The sequence below is a fragment of the Peromyscus maniculatus genome, chromosome 7, assembly GCF_049852395.1.
Source record: "Peromyscus maniculatus bairdii isolate BWxNUB_F1_BW_parent chromosome 7, HU_Pman_BW_mat_3.1, whole genome shotgun sequence".
In the NCBI taxonomy this organism is placed as follows: Eukaryota; Metazoa; Chordata; class Mammalia; order Rodentia; family Cricetidae; genus Peromyscus; species Peromyscus maniculatus.
In genome coordinates, this window is record NC_134858.1 from 51,467,864 (window position 1) to 51,492,294 (window position 24,431).

At 40.4% G+C, this 24,431-nt stretch overlaps 1 protein-coding gene across 9 annotated transcripts in view; it reads right to left on the bottom strand.

The window, feature by feature from the left end:
* Dmxl2 (Dmx like 2) overlaps nucleotides 1-24,431 on the bottom strand; it is a 132,458-nt gene that overhangs the window by 14,875 nt on the left and 93,152 nt on the right. For 5 of the 9 annotated variants that reach the window (XM_076576291.1, XM_042280954.2, XM_042280952.2 and 2 more), the window contains 11 exons: nucleotides 23,994-24,258; nucleotides 20,882-21,936; nucleotides 19,656-19,847; nucleotides 17,829-17,905; nucleotides 15,989-16,119; nucleotides 13,891-14,139; nucleotides 9,822-10,000; nucleotides 5,120-5,250; nucleotides 4,113-4,198; nucleotides 2,879-3,080; nucleotides 1,740-1,857 (listed from right to left, as the gene is read on the bottom strand). In XM_076576291.1, the coding sequence (XP_076432406.1) occupies nucleotides 1,740-1,857; nucleotides 2,879-3,080; nucleotides 4,113-4,198; nucleotides 5,120-5,250; nucleotides 9,822-10,000; nucleotides 13,891-14,139; nucleotides 15,989-16,119; nucleotides 17,829-17,905; nucleotides 19,656-19,847; nucleotides 20,882-21,936; nucleotides 23,994-24,258 (2,685 nt within the window). Of the gene's footprint in view, nucleotides 1-1,491; nucleotides 1,612-1,739; nucleotides 1,858-2,878; nucleotides 3,081-4,112; nucleotides 4,199-5,119; nucleotides 5,251-9,821; nucleotides 10,001-13,890; nucleotides 14,140-15,988; nucleotides 16,120-17,828; nucleotides 17,906-19,655; nucleotides 19,848-20,881; nucleotides 21,937-23,993; nucleotides 24,259-24,431 lie in introns of those variants that run through there. The other 4 variants (XM_042280955.2, XM_042280953.2, XM_076576295.1 and 1 more) reach the window with 3 other exon arrangements.

Below are 24,431 nucleotides of genomic sequence, written 5' to 3' on the forward strand. Positions count from 1 at the left end.
AGAGGAAACAAGCCACAGCCACTTCTCACCTCGCCAACTCCTCAACCGAAAGGAGGAGATCCTGTCTCTACAAATCCTCAGACTGAATGCCCCTTTAGTCCTCAGCTGAAAGGGCTCTGAACTCCTGTCTCCTCCCACCTGATATTCCTTTCTCTGCCCAGCCATATCACATCCTGTCTCAACCTTCCTAGTGTGGGGATTAAAGGCATGTGACTCCCAAATCCTGGGATTAAAGGTGTATACCACCAGTGCCTGGCTGTTTCTCTTTTAGGCTGGATGTAATTCAGGGTGGCTTTGAACTCACAGAGGTCCAGACGGATCTCTGCCTCCCGAGTGCTAGGATTAAAGGAGTGTGCCACCATTGCCTGACCTCTATGTTTAATCTAGTGGCTTGTTGTTCTCTGATCTTCAGGCAAATTTTATTTGTTAGAGTACAAACAAATTATCACCACACTACACAAGAAACACAAGACAAGAGAGTCACATCATCCAATGTACAAACGTCAAAAGGGAGATTGAGGAGAATCCTCTCATCCCAGCTCCACTGTATGTATTCTCTTCCTACAACCAATACTAAACTCAGACAGCAGTCTAGGAAGGAAGTGCCTGATTTATCTCTGCCCACTCTGGTGTTCACTGGGACCCTCCAGTGACATCACAGGTACTACCATGTACACAGATAACAATTGAACAAGAACAAGTGTGGTGGATGCTGTTGGCCTAGGTACAGGGAAAGCCTCAGCAGTTCTACACTTGACCTTGGGACGTTGCCCCATCTAGACTGTCCTCCATTTTCACCTTTTTAAATGAAATACAATTCATTTCTCTCACAGACTGCTTGCAAATCCTTCAATTGTGTCTGACACGGCTCTGTAAGCTCTGCAGTCTACCCACTGCCTCACAGAAGCCAGAGGCATGCAATGCTGAATAAAATGTCTTTCAAGGAAGAGATCCCTTGTCAGCACCTAAATAAATTCCTGATTCTTCCTGACTCATGCATGCATTACTAATATTGACTTAGGAATTACCATGTAAGACTAAACCTGCACCTTAATTTTTAAGGGTATTCATCCTTTATTTTGCTTTTGGCATTTCTCTAGTTTATTCTCTCAGAATTTTCTTAAAATTGTTATTTCAAAACCTGTTCATTGGTGTTGGAGAGATGGCTCAGCAATTAAGCATGCACACTGCTCTTGCAGAAGACCCATGTTCACTTCCCAGGACCCACATCAGGAGTTTGTAAACCACCTTAACTCCAGCTCCAGGGATCAGAAGCCCTCTTCAATTAAAAAAAGAAAAAGAAAAAAACTTGTTCATTTATAAATTAAAAATAGGTAGCATGCTTAAGGGACTATGTTATGTTTTAAATTACATATTTAAAGGATTACATCACAGAGTACAGCCATTTATATGTTAGGCTCTGGAAACCATTTACTGCAAAGTTATTATACGTGACAGTCCAACAGCATTTATTTAAAGGAATTACCAATTGCCACTTGAAGATGTGATTTATCATGGAACTTGCACTGTCTCATTGTTTTGAAATGGAAATAATCAAGTTTTATAAAAGCTCACTGCAGCTTGATAAGCTTTGGCTACTACTCAGGATGTCTAAAAAATAACAGAGAATAAATCATCCAAAAATAAACTTTCAAAATAAGTCAAGAACTAAAATTCAAATACATTAAAAAGAGAGACGAAAGAAAAATTACAACAGAAAAAAATTAATCTTGGAATACCTCACTTTGCTTTCTCTTCTTAGTAAAAATGTATCTAATAAATGTCTCCTGAAGAACTTCCTGTTTGACAAGGAAATGCCAGAGCCGTTTGACAGGAAGTGCAGACGCATCCCGAGATCTAGCAAGTGGACAAATGGTTGACAAACCAATCAGCTCACAGAAAACACAACTTTTGCAGACATTTGTTTTAAATCTTCCAAATGTGTTCAAAGAACACAGCTATAAGCTCAACAAACCTTATGATTTATTTCCCCCTTAATTTTAGTTTTCCTGAAAATAACTGCTTGATCTAGTAATCAATTTTCCAGTGACACTGAATGAACTGGGAGAGACAAATATCAAGAGATTCACTGTTTTCTTTTTAAATTACACTCTAGGCTTTCCAGATAGTAAAAGCACATTGATAAATATAAAGTAACAGACAGCATTTCTAACTGCTTAAGGATATTACCTTGTGAACACTACTCCTAAACATGGCTGGTTCAAAACTAAGCATGCAGCTAGATATGTTTAATCCGATTTAAATATTATATACTGTGTATATGCATCAAGGTATCACATACCAACCTATGAAAATATCATTTTTATGCATTGGTCAAAAATAATTTTTTGAAAGCATGCTGCTCATCAAAAGGGCTGAGGTGGGCAGATAGAACATCAAAATAACATAAAACCTTCTTTTTTCCTTTATGAAATTATCCACAAAAAGTCAGTAACACTGATTGCAATGTAGAATACTGTCAAATCTCCCCCAAAAGTAAGAAACACAGAAGATGATGAATGACTTTTTTCCTAACTACAAAAGTAATGTATCGCCAGCTAGGAGTCGTGGCGCATGCCTTAAATCCCAGCACTTGGGAGACAGAGGCAAGCAAATCTCTGTGAGTTTGAAGCCAGCCTGGTCTACAAGGCAATTTCCAGGACAGCCAGGGCTGTTATACAGAGAAACCCTGTCTCGAAAACCAAAACCAAAAGTACTGTATCTATAGAACACAGTGTCCTGTCTACACACTGCTGAAGACTGGCTGCATGTTCACAGTAAAGACTATTCTAAAGGCTACTCACATCCTCTGTCAAACTGTTTCCCAGAAAAGTCAAACCATGCTATACTACCACCAGGGTTCTAAGAAGTTTCTTACTTGAATGGAGTATTTTCAGGCTCCAACATTGCTTTGTTTCGAAGAAGAGCTGGTCCAGCTCCCACTGAGAGGTCAGTTGGGTATGTGTTGACATAGTTAGGGGGTGGACCTTCAAAGTGATCCATTTTCTCCTGCAGAATCTGTTCCCAATTCTCCAAGTTTTTAATGACAGCAATTCCTAATGGTGATGTCACAGGGAGCTCTAGAAGGTAAGAAAATCAGGTCAATACAAATCTGCAAAATCCAAACTCTTAGAGCCAAGACTTCTAAAAATAGACAGATTTGAACAGATCAATCATGTAAGACTATTCTTAAGTTTTAATCCTAATAATTTCAACAAAATGGAAGGCACTAAAATGAGCAGAGACAAATGTCCAGCTTTCCTGGTCTGGATTCTTACTCTTTCAGTCTTCTAGGCAGACTGTAGTTCTTTTTATTTATTTATTTATTTATTTATTTATTTATTTATTTATTTATTTATTTATTTATTTTATTTCAAAGATTTATTTGTTTATTATGTACACAGTGTCCTGTCTACACACAGCAAAAAAAAAAAAAGGGGGGGTACCAGATCTCATTACAGATGGTTGTGAGCCACCATGTGGTTGCTAGGAATTGAACTCAAGACCTCTGGAAGAGCAGTCAGTGCTCTTAACCTTTGAGCCATCTCTCCAACCCTAGACTGTAGTTCACGTATCAAATTGAAACCTCAGACTGGAGCCTGCAACAGAAGACTTTTCAAAATAGCTAATGCAATATTTTTAAAATATTAAATGTCCTTCTATATAGATTTTGAACATTAACTTAATAGTAATTTATTTTATTTAACAGCTTTGACTTTTATGGTGTTTTGAAAAGGAATGGCCCCCACAATCTCATGTGTTTGAATATTTGGTCCACAGGGAGTGGCAGTATTAGGAGGTGTGGCCTTGTTGGAGTAGGTGTGGCTTTGTTGGAGGAAATGTGTCACTAGTGGGTGGGCTTTGAGGTCTCAGAAGCTCAAGCCAGTTCATTTTTGCTGCCTGTGGATTAAGATGTAGATCTCTCAGCTCCTTCTCCAGCACCATGTCTGCCTGCATGCTGCTATGCTTCTCACCATGACAATAATAGACTAAAACTTCTAAAACTGTAAGCTCCAATTAAATGTTTTCCTTTATAAGAGCTGCTGTGGTCATAATGTCTCTTCACAGCAATAGAAATTCTAACTAAGACAACTTTCAAATTCCAAACTCACCAGAGAATTCTAATCCAACAATAGGAAAGAAATTCTTGATATTATAAAGTGCCAGCTTAACCATTGTCAAATGCAGAAGAGCCCAGCTGTTTGGGAAGAGAAAATAAAACAAAATAAACAAGAAAACTACTTATCAACCTAGAAACAGAGTCATAGAAAAGAGTAGTGACGCCCCTATCAACTGCTTGGCTGAATTTCAACCCAGAAAAGTGGCCTCTGACTTTTATTACACAAAAATGGCTTATTTATAGTCATTGAAAAATAAAATTTTAGGCAAGGTGTGGTAGTACACACCTTTAATCCCAACACTTGGAAGGCAGAGACAGGTGGATTTCTCTGAGTTCAAGTCCACCCTGATCTACATAGGAGAAGAAAAGAAGGGAGGGAGTGAGGAAGGAAGGGAAGAAAGGAAAGAAGGGAGGAAGGAAGAAAACTTTAACAATATCACATTTAGAATATAAGAAAATTATCTAGTAGAAAATATTTCTCATACAGTCACACAAAATGTAGTAGCATATCATTTATCGATGTGTTAAATTCTAAAAGCATGTTATATTTTTTTCCTCAATAAAATGTTAAGTTTTATAATGTTCATGGAAACTATTCTAGAAACTTACCTGAAAGGTAAAGAATTCCCAAAATATATCACTTTTAATATAAATTCATGGTAATATTATTTATTTATTCAAAAACAAATTTGAAAGCCAACATTGGTGGCAAATGCCTTTAATATCAGCACTCAGGAGGCAAAGGCAGGTGGAGTTTGAGGCCAGCCTGGTCTATATAGCAAGTTCTAGGCTAGCCAGAAATACATAGGTAAACTTTGTCTCAATTTTTAATTTTTAATTTTTGGGTTTTTGACTAGGCTGGCCTAGAATTCAGAGAGTTCTCTACCTACCTCTGCTGGGATTAAAGGTGTGAGTTACCTCATCTAGCTGCATAGAGTTATAAATAATATCAAGTTTTTCTGCAAAAGAAGGTCAAAAGAGGATGGGGGGCTTATTTACCTATAAGAATTAGGATCTTGGTGCTCCTGTATTTGTGTGTCTGAAAAAAAGGCATCATCTTCTTCATCGTCACTGTGAACACTTTCATCAGAATCATATATGACTCCACTATCAGACAAAGGAAGAAATGGCTGCAATAAAAGGCAAAGCCATTGGTAAATATGCAATTTCGTAACATTAAATACACTTTATATAGCACATATTTACAACATTTAAGTGCTTCTAAAGTATTTAAACATACAATTTTATTCTGATCTAAAACCGAATACATTAAGCTATGTCAATCTAAGTAAAACTTTCTTTAGTAGGTTCTAGATTTACAAAAGTCAAGATTACCAGGGGGGAAATATCTGAGATTCAATAGAATTGTGTAGAGGAAGATGAGTCTGAGCCTCACTTGATTCTACAGAGACAAGATAATTAAAACCTGAGAAAGAGTAGAGAGTTATAATTCTTGTTTTTTCTTCTCCTGTGTCTCTTTCCTCCACTCACGGGCCAGAGCCCAGATGTGTTTTTTTCTGGTGCTTTGGGCTTTCTTTTTCTTTCTCTGTGGCTCCCTACCTCCCTGTGGCAGACAAATAGCCTCATGGCTGCCCTCCATGCTTAACTCAAAGCATGGCTTTCTCTATCTCCCTCCTGCAAGCAGCTGCCAAGAACTTTTCTTTCCTGGAGTTTCTCTGCTAAACTCTAACAACACTGTCTGATCCCCTTGCTTTCCAGTCTGTTCTTAAATTCTTCTATTAGCGAGACGGCACCGATTTCCCTAGTAACATGTGGTGGCTCAGATTGGTCACTCCAAATGTCTAATACAGTGTGGTAACCATAACGGATTCCAAAGCAGTTTCTCTGAGGACGAACAGGTGACCAAATTCCAGGGCTTTAGAAGCCATCTAACTGAGCCCTCATACTGTGATTCCAGTCACTCCAAAGGCTATCACAGTGTTCATCACTCTCTAGTTCAGCCACAGGGAAGAAAACAAAAACAAACAAAAATAAACACCAAGAAAGAGCCCTTTGAGATCTTTGGCAGCAGTTAACTCTGCAGCTCACACACTATTGAGCCGGTATGATAATGAGTATTCAGAGACGGGTAATGCCTGGGGGGCACTCACCAACCTAAGACAGAGCACCCGTGTGGCCTGGGCAGGTGTCTCCATGACGGGTAAGGTGAACTGCTGACGTCCCATGTAACCCAAGTCAGAAGCTCATTTTTTAGTAAAAGAGGGACCTGTAGGGCCCTGGCCCCCGTTTTGGGTAACTGTTGCCTTGCTTGCTGACCTTGATATCCTCCCTATGCTAATTCCCTGCCAGGTTCCACCCTCCTGAATGCTTAAGGGAAGTTCCCTGTATGTATATCCTGCATAATGGGCATTAACAGCTTAGATGCAAGATTGTAAAACATCAGTAGTGAACTTCTGCCCTCCAGGGTTCTCCCATTGTGCTGTAAGCCTGTATTTAAGACCTCTTCCCTCCTTCAATAAACAGCATTTGACATTAAAAAAAAAAAAGAAAGAAAGAAAAGAAAAGAAGAATAGATTCTCCTGCAAGCTTATCAAACACTCCAATGAACTTTAATCTGGATGTTGTGAAATGTCCTTTGCTCTGCATACCCCTGGCTTTCTACTCAGATCTTACGTTAAGCTACTCTATGAACTTATGCCTGCTTCTAGACGGATGCAATCATTTCCTGTTTGAAGGGCTCCAATTTCATAACTTCTCTCTGATTCCTCTCTTGTCTTACTTCTCCATCACACCTCTGTCCAGGTGCCAGTCAAGGACTGCCTTTCCGCCCTATACCTGGTAGTTATAAAAATGGAACTACTGATACACTTTTGGCATCCCCCTAGAGAGTGTCACTGGAGGAGTACCCTAATTGCCACATCCTATGACCCACTCAGCTCAAAAAAACTAGGTAAGATTATGTAAGATTCACCACCACCACCACCACCACCACCACCATCACCACCACCACCACCACCAAAGACAAAGACAAAGACTAAGATACAGCAGCTAAATAAGATGTATGAATCTTATTTTGGATCCTAACTTGCAAACCCAACTATATAAAAACATTTAAGATACAAAGGAAAAGTGTAAATGGTGGATACTTGATGTCATTTAAAATAAGTTAATGTTAGTGTGGTTCTTTTTAAAATATGCTCTTTTGAGGTCTGGAGAGATGGCTCTGTGGTCAAGAGTACAAGCTGCTCTTCCAGAGGACCTGGGTTTGATTCCCAGTACCCACATGGTGGCTCACAACTACCTGCAATGCCATTTCCAGTAGATCCAACACCCTCTTTTGGCATCCTTGGACACTACATCATGTGCTACGCAGGCAAAACACCTATACACATACTTTTTTTTAAGTTGGGTGTGGTGGCCCACACCATTAAAAAAAATCTGCTCTTTGTTGTCTATTTTTTAAGGAAAGCACAGGCTGACCTCAAACTGGCACCCCCTTATTCCCACATTCCTAGTACCAGAGCAGGAATTACAATTGTTTGCCACCAAATCTAGCTTTAAAGCACTCTTTTTTAAAAATAATTCATGTATTTATTTTGTGTGGGTGTACGCATGTGTGTGGGCACACGTGGACTATACCACGCAGGGCGAGTCAAAAGGATAGCTAAAGGAGTTCTCTCCTCTCGCCATGCAGGTACCAAGGCTTGAACTGGTCACCAGGCTTTGCTGCAAGTGCCTTTTCCCAATGAGCCCTCCTACTGCCCTCCTCCAGAGCTTCTAACATGCAGATTGTGAAAAAAAAAATGATCATGTGTGCATGCATGCCATGGTCAGAGAACAGTGTGAGGAGTTAGCTGTCTTTCCTCTTCATGAGAACTCTAGGAAGTGAACTCGGGTATCCTGGCTAGTTGGTCTCTGAGCCATCTCGACAGCTCTAAAACTCTTTGTAAAAATTAAATATTGTTCAGGTATGAGGAGACATGCCTATAATCTGAGCATTTATGGGGTGGGAACAGGAGGACTGAGGCAAGTTAAAAGCCAGTCTACACAAGGCTATACAGCAAGACCTGTTATCCAAAAACAATAATTATTTATGAATGAAATCTTGTGAGGTCAAATTTGCTTCTAACCCCTCAATGGTAAATAAAGGTAAAACGAAATATTTTGTCCAATGAGTTGACAATTTTTGAAATTAAATAATAGATAAAGATTTAGAAATTTTTTTCCTTTTGCATATATTTGAAGTTTTCCATAACAGAAAAAGTTTAATGACAATTATTTGGGGGGGGTTGTTTTTGTTTGTTTGTTCACTGTTTGAGAAAGGGTCTCACTATGTATTCCTGACTGGCCTGTAACCAGCTATGCAGACCAGGCTGGCCTCCAACTCAGAGATCTGCCTGCTTCTGGAGTGCTGGGATTAAAAGTGTGCACTACCCCACATAGCTAGCTATCTGTTTTTAATGTTATAGAAATTGTTTGCCTTACATTAATTTTAAAAGCAAAATATAAAACTACATGTAATATTCCAATTATATATATTTTAAATAATAATCCTATTCTTTTTAATGCAGCCAGTCTCAAATTTGTAATTTTCCTGCCTCCACTCTTTGAGTGCTGGGAATATAAATATGCCATTTTCCTGGCATATTTTTTTCTTAATATGTTTTTGCATTTTCTAAATTCTTGTAACTTTGTATTAGTCATGAGAAATATCTTAAAATGAAAATAAACTAGCATATTACCATCTATAAATCTTAATGTCACTGTTTATATTAATGATGCCATGGGCTTTATAAATGGCAAGGAGAAATTTTTAATTAGAAAGGCGGGGCCCCAGAGTGCATTTCTCACAACTTCCTAAAGCCTGTTGATGCTGGTATTCTGGGATATACTTTGCAGACCACTAAATAACCAAAAATTCTAAGAGAGCAGCACAGTATACAAAGAAAACAGGAGGTTCAATGCCTCAAGAGTCTAAGAAAATCCAGGCGATGGTGCTCACGCCTTTAATCTCAGCACTTGGGAGGCAGAGCCAGGAAGATCTGAGTTCAAGCCCAGCCTGCTCTACATAGTGAATTCCAGGGCAGCCAGGGTTACTCAGAGAAACCCTGTCTCAAAAATAACAAACAAACAAACACAAACAGTAAGATACGAGGTCTTACTGGCATGCATAGCAGCAAGGTGACTAGAGTGTTAGCTCATACAAGAGAGGAATTATAAGCAAGAGCAAGAAATAAACTCTCCTGCACAGTGCAGAAAAGCAAGTGTTGTATTTGCATGCAACAATACTGTATGAGACAGGGCTAACATCCTGAATCATCATGAGTCCAATGATCATAAATACACTGATCTTTAGACCAATTTTCTCTGCTTTGGAGAAACAAAGATGTCATGTCACCTCCCCACAGCCTGATTAATCCTCCTCTGAATCCATGCTGATCATCAACAGGAAAGACTACAGAATAAACAAAATCCCCATCAATTTAAAAACATGAGTCTGTAATAAGTTAATAAACTGACTTCTAGTTTATATCCAGCTCCCAAATGATTTTAATTTCTTTCATCTATTATCATTTGATAATTGCTAAGTGTTCCAGGACTATTTGGTTTCTGGACTTGAAAGATTAAATTTTTAAACTGAGGTGACTAACCCAAAAGCTACTCCATCATTTGGCTGTGACACATACACAAGCGTCAATAAAACAGACACATTTAAAGCCTGCGCACTTCATACTCTTACCTTTGCAACAAAGTAATCCCACATACTAAGTTCAGGAGGAATAAATTTTTCTTTGTAAGATGGTCTTTCGGCAGGCACTGGTGGTGGGGTAGCATCCTTTACAGGCCTTCCAGGGACCAGCATTCTCATGTTAAATCTCCTTCGGTGTTTATCTATGTCTTCAGAAGGAACAGGAGGTGCTGAATGAGATTTAAAGGTCAGCATTAGTTTACAGACTTAACCTTTCTTCTGATCCTCCTCTTGCCATGCTACCTTCTAAACTAATTCTTTATATCAGAGCTTCTAAACTTTCCTGGCTACTGTGTATCAATATTCCATGGCAAAGAAGCAGGGGGACATCATCCCATGAAGTCACTTGCTAGACACACTATGGATGAAGTAATTCCTGTGAGATGTGGTAAGAGGAGCTGGGGAGACGGCTTGGCAGTTAAGAGCACTTTCTACTCTCACCGAGGCCCCAAATTTGGTTCCCAGAACCAATTTCAGGCAGCTACATGTAAGTTCAGCTCCTGGAGATCACACACACACACACACACACACACACACACACACACACACACACACACACACACACACACAAACACAAAATTATTTTTAAACCTGCATTAAAGAAATGGTATAATGTGTAAGTATTTACAAGAGTGACTGGGTGATTGTTTCAGACTATGGTTCAAGACTGATTCAAGATCTGGGTATAGTGAAGCACACTTTTAGTCCCAGCACTTGGGAGCCAGAAGGAGGAAGATCTCCAAGTTTGAGGCCAGCCTGGTCTACATAGTGAATTCCAGGACAGCCAGAGTTACATAGTGAGACTATGTCTCAAAAATTAAAAAAAAATAAATTTAAAAAAACATAACCGAAAAAACAAAACTGATTCAAGAACATGTAGAGTATAAGGGTATACAAAATATCTTTTTAAAATAGCAGAAGAACAATGGAAAAAGAGAAAAAGCAACCAACCAGAATAAATGGCCAAAGGAGTCTCTGTAAATGAGGGCTACTGCACTTGTGTAGACACCAGCTACAATGTGAGTAACAACAAGGCCAACATGCAGAATCAGACCAAATCCAGTCTGTGGCTAGGTGCTTACCTATGGGCAGTTCTCAATGAAGCTTCTTAAGCTAGTCCCATGTGTTTGGTTCATTAAGAGGAAGGTAGAAGATGGTGTAAGAAAGGTATGAACTAGTATGGTGAATGGTTAAAACCAGAGGAAGGATTATACATAAAGAAATATCAAAGTCATCTAAAAACTCCAACAGCAATGTTCTCAAAGCACATCCAAAATATTACGAACTTTCACCTGCTTGCATTATTTTTTTAAATCTTTTAAAATTAAGGTAGACGTGGTGGTGCACACCTTTAATCCCAGCACTGGGGAGGCAGAGAGGCAAGCAGATCTCTGTGAGTTTGAGGCTAGTCTGGTCTACAAAGCAAGTTCCAGGACAGCCAGAACTGTTACACAGAGAAATCCCCAAAAAAATTAAGATAGAATTTATGATATAAAACTGAGCTGGGCAATGGTATCATACATTTTTAATCCCAGTACTCTGGAGGCAGAGGCAGGGGGATCTCTGTGAGTTCAAGACCAGTCTGGTTTACAAAGTCAGTTCCAGGACAGCCAGGGCTACACAGAGAAATCCTGTCTTGAAAAACCAGGAGAAAAAAAAAGGTGTACGGCCAGTGACATTGACTACAATTCGAATGCTGTACAATGACCACCTCAACCTATTCAAGAGCACTGTCATCACAAGTGGAAACCACAGGCTCTTCTATCTCTGAATCTGTCTACTCTAGATATGTCACCCAGGCAGAGTTAATAACATGTATTCTATATGCTTGCTTTCTTTTGACCTAAGTCAAGGTTCATGAACATTATAGTATATATTAGTACTTCATTCCATTTTAGGCTGAGAAACACTCTACTGGATGCCACATTATAGTATATACTAGTACTTCATTCCATTTTAGACTGAGAAACACTCTACTGGATGCAAATATCACACTATTCATCTACTTGTTTTTTATTTATAAATATGCATTAGAAATTCTAATGGGTTTCTTTTTAAGATTTGTTTTTGTTTTTTAAATTTTTATATTTCACATGCATTGGTGTTTTGCCTGCATGTGTGTCTGTATGAGGGTGTCAGATCCCCTAGAACTGGAGTTACAGACTGCTGTGAACTGCATGTAGGTGCTGGGAATTGAGCCCAGGTCCTCTGGAAGAACAGCCAGCGTTCTTAACTGCCAAGCCATCTCTCCAGCCGCACCAATGGGTTTCATTATGACACTTTCAGACATATGTATAATGCATTGTGATTAATCACCCTCCATTACCATGTCCGCCTCCCACTCTGCTGATCCTCTTCCTCTTCTGCTTTCACGCCTTTTCTTTTTCCTTTTTTTTTTTTGACAGGGACTCACTATGTAGCCCTGGCTGGTGTGGAGCTCACTATATAGACCAAACTGGCCTCAGAGGCATAGATACACCTGCCTCTGACTCCCAAGTGGTGGGATTAAAGGCACGTACCACCACACCTGGCTTCATTTCTTTTTGTTTATGTGTGTGTACAATCCAATGAGTTTAATTAGGGCCGCTTGCATAAGCATGGGTTATTTATCCACTTACACTTGATGGCACCCCACATTTATCTTATAAAAGCATCTTTCCCAGGACCTCTACCTTTATTCTACTGCATAGCCGATTCTCCACAAAGTAGCTAGGGTGGCTCTTTAGAAAACCTACGACTGTCATTACTTAAAATCCTCCATCGTTCTCTCTCTTTCCATAGAGCAACAGCTGAGGTCTACAGTATGATCCACAAACCTAAATGGCCTTGTCCCCAGTTACTCCTCCACCCTCACCTTGAACACCACTCTCCCCATTGATGATAACTCTGATGGCTTCTTAGAAAAGGAAGTCAGTCTTCCCTCTGCTCATTGTTCCTTCCATCTGCCTACAGTGCTCTGATCCTGGACATCACAGACCTCCCTAGGGATATGCTGCAAATGCAACCTGATCAGATCCTATCTCCTCACCATCCTAACTGAAGCGGCCTATGCCCATTCCTCACCATTCTCTTCCCACTGTCCCTGCTTGTCTTGTTCTTGTCATACCCCAGAGACAGAACACTTCCTGAGAGAGAGCACGTTTAGGGGATGAGTGGATATAAAGATAAATGCATTCTCACAAGTGTTAAACACGGACGACTTAACGGAGAGCACTAGCACAAATAGGGAGGGAAGCTCAGTGGGAGAACACTTGCTTAATAAGCACCAAGCGCAGGCTTGATCCTCAGCACTGGAGGAAATATCTCCCACTTACCACAAACCAACAACAATGTGACTTGGGAGAAAACCTTTTACATTCCAAGTGCACTGCAATTGGGTGGGCTAAGGGAGGGCAGAAGCCACGGGAGCTGGTGAGTCACAACCTCACCAGCTACACTCAAGTGCAGGCACTGAGGACAGGCACAAGTGGGTCATGTGAACTCCTACTGTCGCTTGCTACTTGACTGTAAGACGACCACTCCTTTCCTGCACATGAATTAAGGTGCTTTCTGTGTTTTAAGAAAAAAAACCTTCCCTTCCCTTATCCCACAAGCTTAAAAAGTGGGATAAAAAATATATTCTTGCCATAATGAAGAAAATACACACGCACGCACGCACGCACGCACGCACAAATGCATGTGCACACACCCCTGGAATTTTTAACACCATATTTCCATGACCATCACTTTAATCTGAGGTCAACTGCTATGACAACTCTGGGGACTCCCTCACATCTCTAATGACCTCATTTCCTCTACACTGTCCCTCCCTCGCTGTTACCTTTACTGCTGTTTCTTTTTTATTCTCTTCAAACATGTCCTGGTTTTCCAACCTCAAAAATATTACTTCTATAAAAAGAAAGGTAAAAAAAATTCTAGCTTTACTCTAATTTTAGCTATTTATTATCCTAAAAAGAATTAATACATTCTTAAGATAAATAGCTAAGGCATTAAAAAATCTTATTTTAACTTTGGAAGTTATTTATCTTTATATACAGTATTTGTATCAGATTTATCTTACCTGCAATACTTTCTGATTGTCTCCGAGGCTTCACAACAAGTTTCACACCCCCTCCAAAAACAGCAGCCCACATTCGATTATTTAATGGGTGGGCTGCAAGCCGAAACAACTCATTGGAGGAATTTGTGGCAAGTGCATGAATCAGTAAACTTAAGTAAACAGCAACAACAGCTTCACACAACAGAACATTCAATTTTGGCTGGTCTTCATCTTGGGCAGAACTCAAGAGATTAATAAGTGAGCTCACACCTGTAACAGCATAGAGTGTCATAAAAACATTAGTATAAAGTACAAACAGAAAAAAGGTACACATATTTGCAGTTTAACTAAACTAAATACCTATTCCTATAAAATAGCATTTTTGTAATGTAAGTATAAATAATTAGGGGAATGGATTATAATCTATAGGATGAAGTAAGAGTCATTTATAGCCACAAAACTGATCAGTTATAGACTACAGAGGAAAAGACGAAGCTCTTCCTTACAGTAGCATTCCAACTCTATAGCTGCGGCAGTTTGAGTGAAATGGCTGGTGAGTGTGGCACTATTAGGAGGTGTGGTCTTGTTGGAGGAAGTGTGTCACTGGGGGGACTCTGAGGTTTCAGAAGCTCAAACCACGCCCACTGTCACTCTCTCTTCCTGCTGCCTGCCATTCTAGATGTAGACCTCTCAGCTATCTCCCCAGTACCATGTCTGCCTTAATGCCACCATGCTTCCTGCCATCACAATAATGGGCTGAACCTATGAACTGTAGGCTAGCCCCAATTAAATGTTTCCACTTATAAGAGTTGCTGTGATCATGGTATCTCTTCATGGCAATAAAACCCTAATTAAGACAACGGTGAAAGAGAAGAGAATTAGGAAGTCTCCATATAGTCATTCCACAATCTTTCTGACTCAGACAGTAATCAGCACTGTATGCTAAAACTGTGTGTTTTATTACTTTAAATATTACTAATTAATTATGAAGGAAGAAAAGCAGTAACTTTATAAAGGAAAACTGACAAAAACACCTTACCAAGCAATCAAGTTAATAACAAGTAACAGTAGGTGCCTCCAGACACTTTACAATGAAAAGGGCACATTTTTTTTTCAATTTCTCTCTCAAAAATAACCTGAATCTAACATTAAGTGAAAAATTAGAAAGGCCCCAATTTGAGGAGAATTCTTTTTTTTTTTTTTTTGGTTTTGGTTTTTCAAGACAGGGTTTCTCTGTGTAGCTTTGCACCTGTCCTGGACTAGCTCTGTAGACCAGGCTGGCCTTGAACTCACAGAGATCTGCCTGCCTTTGTCTCCTGAGTACTGGGATTAAAGGCGTGAGCCACCACCGCCTGGCGAGGAGAATTCTTTAAAACTGACCATATAGTCCACAATCTTCAAAAGTGTCAAGGTCGGGGAAGACAAAAAAGGAGGGGCCAGACACAGTGGTATTCGCTTGAGTCCAGCACTCAGGAAGCAGAGGCCGGACTGAGCCATCATGCCTAGCAAGACTACACCAAAACCCTCAAAATAGAAAAAAGGGAACAAATAAAAAGTGGAAGTGAGGGAGGAAGGAAGGGAAGGGAGGAAGGGGCGTGGAAAAAGGAAGAGGCTTTAGTTGTCATTCAAGGAGACTAAGGGGATTATCACAGCCAAATGTTCCGTTGGCCAACGTGATGACAGAGGAAGAGGTCTCAATTAGAAGACAACATACTCTATCAGCACTGAGATGTTAAATAGGTAACCACTCTGTTTATAGCTGAGAACATCTGTTCTTACATAAAAATACGCTGAAATATTTAACTGGAAAAGAGTATTCTGCCTACAACCAAACCCCAACTATTTGAGACAGAACAGCCTTAGCTATACACACAGAGAAAGCCAACAAGGAAGCCAGTTGCGGTGCGCACTCCTGAGCTCCCAGAGGCAGAGGGCCAAGGTCAGTTCAATGTCACTAGAAACTTTTGCTTAAATTAATTTTAAATACAACAGCATATGGACCCCCCCCCACACACACACACACAATAAATAAGTAAATGTAATTTCTTTTCATTACGAAAGGATTTGGAAGGAAAAGAAAACCACTCCCACCACAGCACACCACCGCTGAAATTCTCACCGGGCCACTGAGCAGGAGCCGAGTTTGGCGTGGCATGCTCTTCGATGCTCTCTGTCCTGAGTCGCCGTCGATCACTTAAAAGAAGGCCTTGATAAGCCATTGCTGTGAGCTGATTTCCTTCCGCCTGGCTGCTGGAACAAACAGGCACAGTTACTGCACTGGGAGAGGTAGTCAACGCTGCACTGAACATAAATCTATTCCAGATGATTGTAATAAATCAAAAGATTTTAACATCAAATTCACTTTTGCCATGAGAACTCATTTTAGAATGTTCTTGAAATTAGTTACAAATGTTTATTGATAATCTTTTAAAACAGAACATCTGTTCCTACTAACCTGGGCAGGTGATTTTAGTGCTTTTCAGGGGCTTCTTACTATTTTAAGACACTTCCTACGTGCACTCATTTTTTAAAGCTGGAGGTCACTGTAAGCTGGGGGGCGCAGCAGACAAAACCGTTCAGGGTCCGAGTTTATTGTATTGTTTAGCTCTGCAAAACTGCTTAATCTCAGCCATATATTCAGAAGGTGAGCTACAAACCAGGGAACTGTATCTGAGGAGTATCTAAGTCTAAGACCAATGCCCCTCAAAAATGATTCCCCTCTCTAAAGAGCTTTGTGGAAATGGGGGATAGAAAAGCAAAAGGCAGAGCTGGCTGCAAAGGATGAGTCACAGCTAAGCCTAAAAACCTACGTTTGAAGCAAGTCTCTGCAACCTCATTCGGTGCCATCTCAGCCAGTGACTGATAGCAAATAATTTATCTGTGGTCATTTGATGACCGTGTCAACTAAATCAAAAATTTCTTCCTTACTTATAATTTCAAACCTTTGAGTCATTTAAGTGTGGGCTAATTAGGATAAAAACAGAGTGCAAACCATTTTTGAGAGAGTAACTCCTTATTTTAAAATCAGATGTTCCCATAAAGGGTAGCTACCTTTGTAAGAAAAGAGTCTAGGCATATATTCATGCAGATATATTTCTATTAAAATTTTTTCAGTTATTAATGTATTTCATTTCAATCATTCCAAGTGATTCCATTTCTCACAACTTATGCTAGTCTAGTCATTAAAATGCAAAGTATAAACAGATATAGGCAATTTGATATTTAGAAAAACTCAAATCATTTTAATTGATATCACTTGGCTAGCATAGTAGTGTAGACCTGTAATCCCAGCTACTCAGGAAGATGAGACAGGAGGACCACAAGTTCAAGGCCTGCCTGAGCTACAGAGTGAGCTCCAGCTTGGAAAACTTGCTGCAGCCCTGTCTCTAAAAGCAGGGGTCTGGAGAATGTATAGCTCAGGGGTAGAACATGTCTGCACATCAGGCACAACAGCCTAGAGTTGATCCCCAGTACTGCTTAAACAAACAAACTGACACCATCAACTTCTACATCACACATAAAAGTATAAGTTAAATTAATAAATTTTAAGCATGTGTCTTTTTTCAAGAAATAGCTGTCTGTTTTTCAAGTTTTTTTTTTTCAACTGAAAATCAGTTAACCACATAAAAGCTGACCCAGTTTCAGAAACTGATCTCTGAGGGGAATAGGGATCTCTAGTATGAAACATTATGTACAATAAAAAAGACAGTAATTAGGATCACTCACATTACTGCTTGTCATAATCTATATTTCTCTTCTGTTACTAGGTGACATCTAAACTAACCAACTAATTATTCTTTTCTTTCTGGGTCTATTTTATCCATTAAAGTGCACATGTCGTTTATAGCAGGGGATTATTTTCAGCCCTAAGAACGCGAATCCTACAGAAGTCTGGAGTAGTTGAATGTGCTGCTGTATTAAAACTACTCGGGGTGGTTTATTTATTTTATTGTTTTTACCTGTAGCTATGACTGTCACATAGTGCTTGGTAAATTGAGGCAGAAAGTGATGCTGCTAGTGAATGAAGTGTGTGCACCTAAAACCAAAACAGCCACAGTTACAGTCGGTACTGACATTTCCATACAACAGCAATATCTTACAGTTAGCAAACACTGAGGAAACTAGCAACATCGTAAATAAAGCTGGATCCTACAGAAGACAACCCTACTCGTTTATCTTTACAGGCATGCCCAATAGCAAAGCTGACGCATTCGGACTGTCTTTATCAAATCCATACCTGCTGTGAGCCTGACGTTTAGCAGACCTGAGCAGACTAGTGCTGACGAGAGAGACTAGGTCTTGTCCTAAGCTACAACATCACCTTACACAGTGACATCAAAAGGGGAACTGCAGCCAACTCTGAACACAACTTTCAGAGCTTCTGTTTAAGCTTCGCCTTAGGAAATGACACAAGACTCCATCTTATCAGTAACACTGGCTGTTCAGGAAGTAAACCACGCACTGTGTGTAATGCTCATTTTCCAGAAAGCACTCAGTTAGCAGTCATAGGAAAGGGAAAGTCATACAAATTTGTTTTTAGAAAGTTTAAAAATTCTACATATAATATTTTAAACACACAGTTTAAACCCCACTTGAATCAATAATTTCAGACTCATAAATTTCTTAAAATTCAAAGGGACTTCAGAGGTAGTTCCATGTCTTTAAAAGCTTTATCCAAGCCAGGCAGTGGTGGCAATCCCAACACTTGGCACAGAAACTCTATCTTGGAAAAAAAAACAAAAACATGGAAATGGGGGGGGGGCTTATCCAAATTCTAAGGAAGGGAGCATTTTCCGACTTGCTTTTCTCTTTTTGATTTCTTAGCCTAACAAATAATGTAAGAAATCTCTACAAGAACGCCGACAGGGTTACTTCACGCTGTAGATTCGAAATCCCTAATAAGTTGACACGATAGGCAATCTGGATCCCTGAGAAGAGTCTCTCAACAGAGATCAAACATGCCAGTCAAAAGAGGGGTAAGGATAAGAACTTAGGAAGCAACTAGGCACGAGGTGCCGGACCTAGAATTAGACCTCGTGTACACAGCTGTGGAGTGGAGGCAGCTCCCACGGCCACCAAGCTCTGGGGACAGACTGGATTCATTAGTTAAGCACTCAGAGCAGGGTAGAGGGTTATCTAGGGCGGTAACTCTGTTCTGATGGCCTCTAATCTACGCACAGCCGCCAATCAACACAACCATCAGTGAACAAGGAGATTTTCTCAGGAGCCATTTCATTCAAGGAGTTTTCTCAGGTACCCCTCCCTCAACCTACATTTTCACATTTTCTTGACATAGGAACAAAAGTTATTAATATTTCTAGATTAGTAGTTCATCTGATAGAAGAGAAAACCTAAATGATTAAGTAGCAAGAATATTGTTTAGAAAATTAGTTTTATTACAAAAAGTATTTACCTGTTCTAATGGAAGACTATAGCCTTGCTAGAATTACGAATGTTACTTTTAAGCTGGGTGTGATGGCGCACACCTTTAATCCCAGCACTTGGGAAGCAGAGGCAGGTGGATCTCTGTGAGTTCGAGGCCAGCCTGGTCTACAGAGTGAGTTATGGGACAGTCAGGGCAACACAGTGAGACCCCATCTCAAAGAAAAAAAGAAAAGAAAAATGCAAAGGAAAGAGAAAAAGAATGCATCCTTCTAAATTGCACTCACTGCAGTCTGGAGCTCACTAGAAGTGAAACATTTCAACTCTCTGCCCTCAAACTGGAGCACATACAAGACATCGACCTTCCCAGTGTGTACAACAAATAGCCAGGAGGTCCCCATTACCTTGCCGTCCTCGACACTGGGATGTGGTGGTGTCTTCATCTGCACGATAGTGTAGAGAATGTCGTGGATGTGGTTGTTTAAGTAGAGCACGGGGTTCGCGATGACCGTCTTTGTCGACGCGATGCTTGCTGAAAGCAGAGGCAAGGTGGTCGGCAGCGGCAGCGGGGACTGGAGCTGCTTTACTGTCGTTTCCTGGAGGTGACAAAAAATTGATTTGTTTTTTCAAAACGTGAAAATGAAGGTTACCTGAAAGAATGCAGGTGGTAAGCACTTGACTAAAGCAGTATGTTCCTGGATGTCACTCATTTTACAAGCACTTACCCAGCACCTGTCTGTCCCAGAAGATATGGGGACAGCAGCCATACGCTCAAGTTTCTGACAGTGTACTTCTGTGCTGGTCAGTTTTGTCTACTTGACACACACTATCGTTAGCTGGGTGTGGGAGCCCACAGAGGTTTCCTAGTGAGATCTGAGCTTGCTTTACCAGTAGGGCTGCATAAGACAATGACTGGACTTGGTGTTTGACAGGGTCTACACTTGGTTATATCTAGCAAGGGGGAGGTCTTTTGTCTCATCCCTTGGTATTGTGATAAAAAGCCCTTTGGAATAAAGTTCTGGGCTGTTGGGTTGTGACCCAGGCCCTCCCAAGGCAATTCTATGTTTCTGTCTTTCCTCTGGTCCTCTAGGTATCTCTTTCTATCTAAATATTTCTCACTTCTCCCTCCTCAAGAGTACCCTGGGGAAAAAGTGGGAGTGGGAACCTCAATGAATCACCTCCATCATGATGAGCTGTAGGCAAGTCTGTGGGGCATTTTCTTGGTTACTGACTGGTGTGGAAGGTCCTAGCTCACAATGAGCAGTGCCACCCCTGGGCAGGTGGTCCTAGGTAGTATAAGAAAGTAGGCTGAGCAAACCATGAAGAGCAAACCAGAAAGCAGCACTCTCCATGGTTTCCACTTCAGTCTCCACTTGAGTTCCTGCCCTGGCTTCTCTTGATAATGAACTAACACCTGTACAACCAAGTAAACCCTGTCCTCCCCAAGTTGGTTTGATCAGTATTTATCCCAGCAACAGAGAAGTAAATTAGACCAACTTCTAGTTACTGAAGCCTTCACCTAAGAAAAGCTACACTGGACACAAACATGTGCCTTCTAGGACTACCGGAGCTGAACCCCAAGTTTACAGCTTTAACTGGAGAGCTGCTGAGATCACAAGGGATGCCATACCTGCTGCGACTCTTGCAGCAGAAATTTGAGTTCCATTCTCACTGAGGCCAGACCGCCACCCTGGGCCCCGTGAAGGCTACAGTAACTGAGAAACACTCTTAGGAGGTCCTGGTTTTTCTGCAGCCACAGCTTCCGTCTCTCCGCATGCTCCCGTTTGGCCTGCAATCTTCGTCTGTCTATTTGGTGGCGCTCATAGGAACCAATGTCTGGCTTGTCCACCATGGCTTCCTGGTCTAGAAGCTCACTCTCCACTTTTGAGTATGTTTTGCTGGAATACTCTTTAATAACTGACTCATGATTGCATATCTCATGCAAGGCAGCAATTTCCTTTTCAAGCCAATTGTAGAGCTGAAATCTGAGCTTTCCTCCATCTACTTCATAGCCTGTAGCCAAAGTTCTTAATTCAGTCATAAGGATCTTCAAACAAGCTCGGAACTTCAGCTGTTCAGCAATCACATCAACCTCAGTATCCCCTCCAGCAGAATCTTCTTCCTGAGGGGTCAGTGATGCCTTGTGGTCCTGCCCATCCTGCTTGGCATCTGTGCTCTTCATCACTAAGCCACCAGTGTCGTCCTCTTCTAAGGCACTGTCATGGTCTTCGCCCCAGTCGAGCTTCAGAGGCTCCTCCTCGACTGTGACGATTGGCTGGCTCCAGTCAAACTGGGAGGAAGTCACTGCTGACCAGGCAGCGCCAGAACGGCCATTAACGTCACTTGGTGCTTTGGATTCTGATGGCCCATTCTCCATCCCCTCAGAAAGCAAGTCAAGCTCATCTTTTTTTGCAGTTAAGGAAGATATTTTAGTTACCTTAGGAATTTTAGAAAGTACTTCAAGGGCTAAAACAGGGCATCCAACTTTAAAATGAGCATTAGCTGTGGTAAAAAATAATTTTCTTTCTATGAGGTTAATTTTATCGGCAATGTTTTTCTCAGTTTTGAGACCTAAAGTTGCCAAAGTTCCTTCAGGGGAAGCAAGATTTCTTCGAATAAGTAAAGGATGTGTTCGAAGGTAGTTGTAAAAACTGAACACCACGGGGTTACAAGATTTGATGATAACTGCAGAAAATAAACAGATAAAAATCACAAATTGCTGTTAATTTGAATATCTATTGAAAAATAATAAAATAAATTAGTATTAACCCAAAATAAAGGGCAATTAATATTATTATAAATAACTATTAACCCAGCATTCATTCATGCCATCATTAAATCTACGTAACTGAAACAAACGCTAGAGTGACATCCAAAGCACATGATGTCAAAGAAGATGCAGGAGGCGCACACAGGAACTCTGACCTAAGGAAGCGAAATGCAAGTGAAACGCCAACAATGGGTTTCCGCTTAAAAAAAAAGAGGAGGAGCGGGGAAAGAAGCCTGAGTTCTCTGAAAATACCTTGAAAAGTACACACACACACACACACACACACACACACACACACACACACACACACAATAGAAAAACTAAAGAAATGAAATGAATCTCAAATTGGTAGCATAGACACATAGAGATAAATTACAAAGTGACTTTCAAATAAGGATTTGGCTGTACATCTTTAGTAAGCTATACCCTAACAATAATAATATGAAAAGGTTTAGATTTTCTCAGTCACTATTCTATTGTGGAACATATAATTGTATCATGCAACTATTCCATGCATATAGAATAGCAAATAGCTATGTTAATACAATGAAAATCCAAGTCTTTCACTGTAATACACACGTCTGAAACCTACGAGGAACCTCACTTATACATGAACTAGACGGAAAGTGTGATCCCTTGCATTCTTAGGAAAGAAACAAGTCCTACATGCATCCATTCTAATGGCCTAGAGCAACGAGGACCAGACTGCAGTCCCTAACACTGTCCCCACTCACTGAAGCAGAATTCTTTGGAAGAATGATCATCTGGAGGTCTGAGCCAGAAAATACACAAGATGAGCCTGAATCATTTTGCCATATCAGAAAGCAAGGAAATTATCCAAAAATAATAGCAAAAGAAGTCAAAAAACTTGTCAGGATCTCCATAAAAACAAACTGCTAGTGACTGAACACAAGCATTAAAAACTTGGGAGTTCAAATAAAAGAAAATAAAAAGACTAACTGGTCACCTTTATAATGCTGAAGAGTGGGGAGATGGGGAGATGTGAGAAACCCTGGAAGCTCACAGGCCAGCTAGGGTGCTCTTCCAGGGGACCCAGGTTCAATTCCCAACATCCACATGGCAGTTCACAACTGTCTGCAATTCCAGTTCCAGAGGATTCAACTCATCCTTTTCACATCTTAGGATGCCAGTCAAGCATGTGATGCACATATAGAAGTGCAGGCAAAAAACAAAACAAAACAAAACAAAAAAAACCACCACTGTCCTCTCCTCCCTGTCCCCACTTCTTTGAAAAAAACTTGAAACTTTAAGGTGATTTTTAAAAAAGATTTAATTTGAAATAACAGCAAAGAAAAAACAACTGTGATCAGCTTAGTACTAATCAAATTATGGTGAAATGCAGACTTATTACAAATATGAAGTTACAATTTTTCATCATATGGCTTCTCAAATCCAGGGCTTGGTAGTGGACATCTGCAAGCCCAACACCAGAAGGCTATGGGAAGAGGGCTGTAAATGCAAGGATAGCCTGGGCAACACAGTGAGTTCCAGGCTACCCTAAAATACAAGGTTACGAGGTAACAAAACCACACCTCCACAAAAAAAAAAAAGGGTTCAGGAAAAAAGAAAAATAAATATGGTAATCATCTTTTCAAATATAGGAAAATAATATTCTACTGAGAATTTCACACATGCATACAATGTATTTTGACCATATTCACTTCCCACTCCAGCCCACTCTCTACTCTCTCCTAACTGCATGTCCTCTTTTTATTTTTCTTAAACAACCCACAGAGTCTAATCGGTGCTGCCCAAGTACATATGGGCATGGACTATCCCCTGGAGCATAGCTGGCCTGCCAGGGGTCACACCCTCAAAGAAAAAGAACTCTCCTTCTCCTAGAAGCCATTAATTTTTAAAAGATCTTCAGCTAGGGACGGAGTGAATGAGCCTCTCCCCTCCAAAACTTGCCTTATTCTTTAAAAGGTACTGGGAAACCCACAAAATCTACCTTGTTGCTCATCATCTTCCTTTGGTGTCTGTTCCAGTAATGTATCCAAGGCTCGGGTGTAATCTTTCATTACCCAATAGGCAAGACTACGCAGAAAAGGGTCAGCATGTAGTCTTTTGCAGTTGAATCCTGAGCCATCCTTTTGACAACCCAAAATTTTCTGATTCAAGATGGATATATAAGTGGATGAAGTCTCAAATTCAGATTCAAATAAACGGGCAATAACCATGGCTAGCTGAATATCTTCCATTTTTTCAAGACACACCTGAAATTTAAATATTAAGAAACATTTATCTTAGTGACAATTTAATTAGACATACATTATCCCATTGGTCCCCTGAAAATTGTCTATTTATGTTTCCATGGTATGGAGGGGCCCTGAGGCTGAGACTGTGAGATGGAGCTAGAGGGCTGCTGGGTAGAAGAGTGTCAAAGCAG